Source organism: Mastigoproctus giganteus, chromosome 9 (genome assembly GCF_048544385.1).
Source record: "Mastigoproctus giganteus isolate SK-2022 chromosome 9, ASM4854438v1, whole genome shotgun sequence".
Lineage (NCBI taxonomy): Eukaryota > Metazoa > Arthropoda > Arachnida > Uropygi > Thelyphonidae > Mastigoproctus > Mastigoproctus giganteus.
In genome coordinates this window covers 122,235,052-122,241,018 of record NC_143583.1, presented here as the reverse complement: position 1 = coordinate 122,241,018, position 5,967 = coordinate 122,235,052, and the positions used below count along the sequence as shown (strand labels likewise).

The window sequence follows — 5,967 nt, the reverse complement described above, 5'->3', positions numbered from 1 at the left end:
GTTACTCCATCTGGACGGAGTGGTGTTGAGAATGTTGTAAAATCTACTAGAACTAAACATAATACTGCAAAATCTTTGAAAGCTAAGACTAAACCCAAATATCGTAATTATGACGAAAGTTGTGTCAATTATCGTTTCATTTCAAACAAGTGTGATCCACCCTTCCAGTCTGTGTAATATGCAGCCAAACTTTGTCTAATTATAGCATGAAGCCCTCTCTATTAGAACGACATCTTGTAACAAATCATATCGAATTGAAAGATTTTGATGTTGATCTTTTAAGTGCAAAGCTAACTATAATAAAAAATCAAAAAGTTATTCAAAGTTTTACCAAAACTTCGAATTCTAAAGATGCTTTAGAAACGTCTTACGAATTAGCTTTATTAGTTGCTAAAAATAAAAAGGCGTACACAGCGGTTGAAACACTCATTATTCCTGGTGCTTTAATTATCACTTATAAAATGCTAAACAAAAAGTGTTCAAACATAATAAAAAGCATACCAACTTCTGATACTGTAGGTCGCCGAATTTGTGAAATAGCACAAGATGAAATTCTGCAAACTGTTGAAAAGATCAAAACTGGATAAAAGATTTTCAATGCAAATCGACGAGTCTACGGACATTTCAAATAATGCCCAGCTTATTCTGTTTGTCCGCTATTTTGATGTTGAAATTGGTGCTATTAAGGACGACATACTGGGTTGTAAACGGATGCCAGAACATATAAAGGGAAAAGATATTTTTCAAACTTTGGACAATTTTGTGAGACTTGAATTAGGATTCCAGTGGGAATACTATATCAGTATATCCACAGATGGAGCAGCCTCAGTGACTGGACAAAAAGTGGGCTTATTGCAAGTATACGCGAAATCAATCCTGACCTCGACTGGCAACATTGTATTATTCATAGACAAAGTTTGGCTACACAAAATATGACTCCAGAGTTGCATGAGGTAATGACTGTTGCTGTTAAGGTAGTCAATTTGATCAAGTCTCGAGCACTAAATTCACGGCTTTTTAACACAATGTGCGAAGAGATAGGTTCATCAAACTCACCTATTGTTGCATACCGAGGTGAGGTGGCTCTCCCGAGGACGTGTTTTAACTCGCCTGTTTGAACTGAGGGAGGAAGTGAAGTGCTCCCTAGTAAAAATAAAATCTATGTATCCAACTTCGAAAGCATTGATTTGCTTTCACAACTCAGTTACCTTGCTGATATTTTCAGCAAGATAAACGAACTTGATCTCCAACTTCAAGGATTCGACAGTAATATTTTCAAGACGCATAGTAAAATCAAATATTTCTATATTAAATTATTGTTGTGGGCAAAATGTATCAAGGATGGAAATATCGCAGCTTTTCCGAATTCACTGTTCAGAATGGAGTTCCCATAAGTCAGTGTGACTAAAAAAATTAATTGGCACTTGATGCATCTCAGCGAAGCCTTCACACAATATTTTCCGCATATCAAGAATGAAGAAAAAATAAACGATTAGGTATTAAATCCTTTCGTCACAGCGAGTGCCATAACTGCTAACATGCGAGTCAATTTAAAAGAGAATTTATTAGAAATTGCAGCGGATAACTCATTGAAAACAATTTTTGAAAGCCTGAGAGTATGCGATTTTTGGTCCAAAACTCGAAAACAGTTCAAAGAAATTAGCGAAGAAGCTCTTTCAAATTTTCTCGTGTTTCCCTCAACTTATTTGTGAACAAGGCTTCTCTGCCTTAACGTCGACAAACGTTAAGGACAGAAACCGTTTGAATCCAGAGGCAGCAATCATTCTTGTCCTAACTTCTACTCGGCCACAAATTGAACTGCTGGCTTCAACAAAACAAGCTCAACAATCTCACTGAGTTTTTAATATTTGTTATTTTAATGAGAATAACTTTTGTATTGATTTTAACACTGTTTTTGTAGAAGCGAAGCGATTTTATAATGAGAATAAATGTCTGTATTTCGATAATTTTATCATTACGTTCTTAACCTACTTAATTATTTTTTTATTACTATTAATAATAATTATTATTATTACCACCTACTTAACTTATTGACTCGATAGAACAGCAATTACTAGCAAATAATGTAGAAATAGTAGGATTAACTGGACTAGCAGGCCAAGATCTAGAGCTTGTTATAAAACAACTAGGACTTGCATTGAAGCTACAGCACAATAAAGAAATAGAACACTATTACATACCTAATAATAAGAAAATAAACGACAAGCCTACACTAATTGTCAATTTTTTAAACCATGTGGTAAAGGAAAAATGGATGAGAAAGGCAAAGGAGATCCGACTGACAGCAAATGATGTATTTCAGAACAACAGTAATATTCCAATCTACATAAATGACCAATTAACAACTCATCTCAAGCAATTGTTTTGGGAAACAAAACAATTAGTAAAAACACACAGTTACAAATTTCTATGGTTAAAACATGGAAGAATTTATGTGAAGAAGAATGAATCTTCAAGAGCCATAAGAATCTTGAGTTCAAAGGATCTACAGTATATAAAATAGACCCTTATATTGTGAAAAATTGAAATTTCCTGAAATCTAGACCTAAGTTAAAATTAAGACTTCACTTATGCTTTTTTGAGGAATCACAGATTTTCAACTCACCTTTACATTTTTTGCTAATGTAAAGTTTGCAGATGATAAAAATGTTAGAAGGGTGGTTAATCACTGATACCATATCTAGAAAATGATACAGATGGACTGGCAAATTGAGTTTAACATTGATAAATGCACAGTACTACATATGGGTAGTACTAATTCTAGAGTAACGTACTAACTATGGTACTACACTCAAGTAGAAGAAAATGAAAAAGAACTGGGGGTCATTGTGCAATCAGATATGAAATTTTCTGAGCAGTGCAGACTGGCGGCCTAACCTTCTGAAAGAGGACCTTTATTCTTAATTACTATTGCTAATTATAAACCAGATTTTCTTCTATTAGTTTAGAAATTCTTTTATAATTAACATTATGCACGTCTTCTGTTCAAAGTTATATTTTGGGGAGTCTCAGGAGAATATTTTTCCTTTGGATTTATTTGTTGGTACATCTGAACTTTTTTTTTTTTAATTTTCAATTGCTATTTCATTTGTTAGAATTACTTCAAACTAACTACATGATATACTGGTGTGCAAAATTTAAGGACCAGTCAGGTTTTCACCTGTAACTTCTCATAGGAGTGGCCTGGATATGGGAAAAGCATACCAAAGGAACCTCGTGAGGTACAGAAATGATGAAGGAAACACACCGACATAACTACCGAAGCAAATGGAGCCAAATCGAGTAGGGAACACACAATTTACAGACAATATAAATATGGGTAGATGTAATAAATAAATAGGAACTGAGGCCAATGGCACCTTGGAACAGACGCACATGGGGAAGGATTAGCTCAGTACAGTCTGCGCGCGTAGCACAGTGGTATCGTCACTGTCCTCCCCACACTGGGTGAAAAAGGCCCGGGTTCGAATCCCGTCGATGACGCGACGAACTTTAGTGGGCTTTTTCACTCCTTGGCTGAGTTAGTCGGTCTCTGGCGTAGATAGCTAGGTCCCCCCCCCTCAAACTTAGGTTTTTTCGTCCTGTAAACAGCCAAATCGAGTAGGGAACACACAATTTACAGACAATATAAATATGGGTAGATGTAATAAATAAATAGGAACTGAGGCCAATGGCACCTTGGAACAGGCGCACATGGGGAAGGATTACCTCAGTACAGTAGCGTGCACCGGTTACAGTAACGCCTTCCAGTATCTGGGGTTGTGTACATCCATCCAAGATAACGCCTCCCCAGACAAGAACATCTCGACCGCCATATTGATCCATTTCAGTGATATTTGCGGAGTGATATCGTGTGTCAACCTCTCACCAGATTAGCTTACGTCCAGAATCGCTGCTGAGACTGAATCTGATCTCACAAGTAAAGAGTACCTTACCCCAGTGTGCTGCTGTCCAGTCCTTGTGTTCGATACACCAGTATAAACGGTGTTTCCGAATGGCAGGTGTTAAAGGGATACAGCGTACTGGCCGTCTGGCAAACAGTCCACCTTTGTGGAGTCGCTTGTCCACAGTAAACCGCGATATCCTGCATCCTGTGCAGCTGGTTTGCAGTGGATCATGCCGTCTTGTGTCGGTCCTCTTGGCCTGTAGTCGTATATTGCGTTCATCATTGGGCGTTGTTTTTCGTGGACGACCATTACTGGTCCTTCGAACAGCTGTACCTGTCGTTCTGAAGGCCGACCACTCACGTGAGAACTCTTCAGCCACACTCCTCGCACTTCGACCTTCCTCTAGCTTCCTAATTATTCGACCCAGGCTAAAATCATCCCGATGTTGTCTAGTGGCCATTTCGTTGCCTGAAGCACTGTATGAAACCATTCGAACGTCTGTAACAATCGTGTTTATCGTTCGGTAATTTTCACATAACTGCTGCTTTCATCTGTTTATGTGCACCCTCTCATCACGATTCAAATTTTTACATGTGCTCCATCTTTCTACTGAACGGCCACAGTTATGCAAATCGCTACAGACTCATTTGATTTTGTTGTTGTAACCTTTAGAAAATAGTGTTGGTCCTTAAGTTTTGCACACCAGTGTAATAAAGCAGTATTTCTACCGGCGATTACATATGCTGCAGGGATATTGTATCCGAGATCAAAAATAGCAGTAAACAGAAAGAAGCTCGAAACTATTCAAAGATTTATCCTCCTTACCATTACCAGGGCCTGCCGTTCTGTTAGCACCCATGCCCTTCAGGTGCTGGCAGGCGCCCTTCCTTTGGACCTGGAGGTGATATGTTGAGGGTTCCTCTACCAACTATCAAAAGGCACATCGGTGTCGTTCATTGACCACACCATTGATCCCACTAACAACTTGAATGCTGAAAAGAAGCGCCTTAGCCTCCATTTTTAGCAGACATGGCAAGATAGATGGGCTAACTCCGCTAAAGGAGATATCACTAGGAAATTTATTCCACATATCAACAAGGTATATCCCAAGTCTCCCTCATGGTTCTCCCCCGGCCTATACGCAACTTACATGCTAAAGGTCACGGATCCATCAGAGCCAAACTCTCAAGTCTTGGAATTATTAATGATCCCTTCTGCCACTGTGGAGAGCTGGACTCACCTAATGTATGACTGCCCTTTGTATGAGCACCTTTGCTGCATTCTGATTACCAGAATTAACTTTAATCCAAAACTCCAGGTGCATTACTTGTTGGACAGCGACAGAGAGTACAAGGCCTTCTCGCAATACTGCCAGGAGCTCTTCACAAGAAGAAGATTCCTACCGCTGGAACGAAAGTACACCTGACTAACTCATTTTGCCCAAATTCAAGCAGGAATGTCAACGACTACCATCGATAATGGGACTGGACCTCTGTCCTATGAATGACAACACTGTTCTGGATCTTCCTGATTTAGACTCTTCACAAACTGTGATATTATGCAGCTCTGCTGACCCAGTGACCAAATGGATGGAAGCTCTAAAACCGCCCCCTAGTCAGACTGCAGTGAACATATATCTCTAATTGTTACTTAACTAACGGGAAAAATCCGAGGAGAGACCCCTACTAGTGACACAGTACGGTGATAACCACACACTTGACGACCAGACATGAAAGCTAAGAACTCATAGTGACAAGTATACATCGGGCGGGACACATGACGTACAGTCCCCAAATGTGACAGGCTCGACAGACTGAAAAAGAAGACAAGATGGGATGGGACCTTCGTTGGAGGTATGACACTCAAAAGCACAGCTCAGCTGCTGCCATTAAGCTTTCCTTGACAAGCTTCTTTCCGTGGTCCTTCTCCACTACCACCCAGGCAGGGGGAGGGAGGTTACCCCATGTTCTCCTGCCTCCTCGCCATCCCTCTGGTGGGGCATAGGCCTGCTCCACAGTTTTGGGGGTCATCTTCCCTATGGACCCCTTATCTTTCCCCC

The 5,967-nt window shown here is 39.8% G+C and overlaps 1 protein-coding gene across 1 annotated transcript; it reads left to right on the top strand.

The window, feature by feature from the left end:
• The first annotated feature begins 206 nt into the window (after window positions 1-206).
• On the top strand, window positions 207-587 carry LOC150080690 (protein ZBED11-like). Its single transcript, XM_090380785.1, has one exon. It carries the CDS (start codon window positions 207-209, stop codon window positions 585-587), a length of 381 nt encoding a protein of 126 aa, XP_090236911.1.
• The last annotated feature ends 5,380 nt before the right edge of the window (window positions 588-5,967 follow it).

What these genes read in the sequence shown, in the direction of transcription:
- LOC150080690 (XM_090380785.1), top strand. Translation starts at nt 207, where the DNA reads ATGAAGCCCTCTCTATTAGAACGACATCTTGTAACAAATCATATCGAA.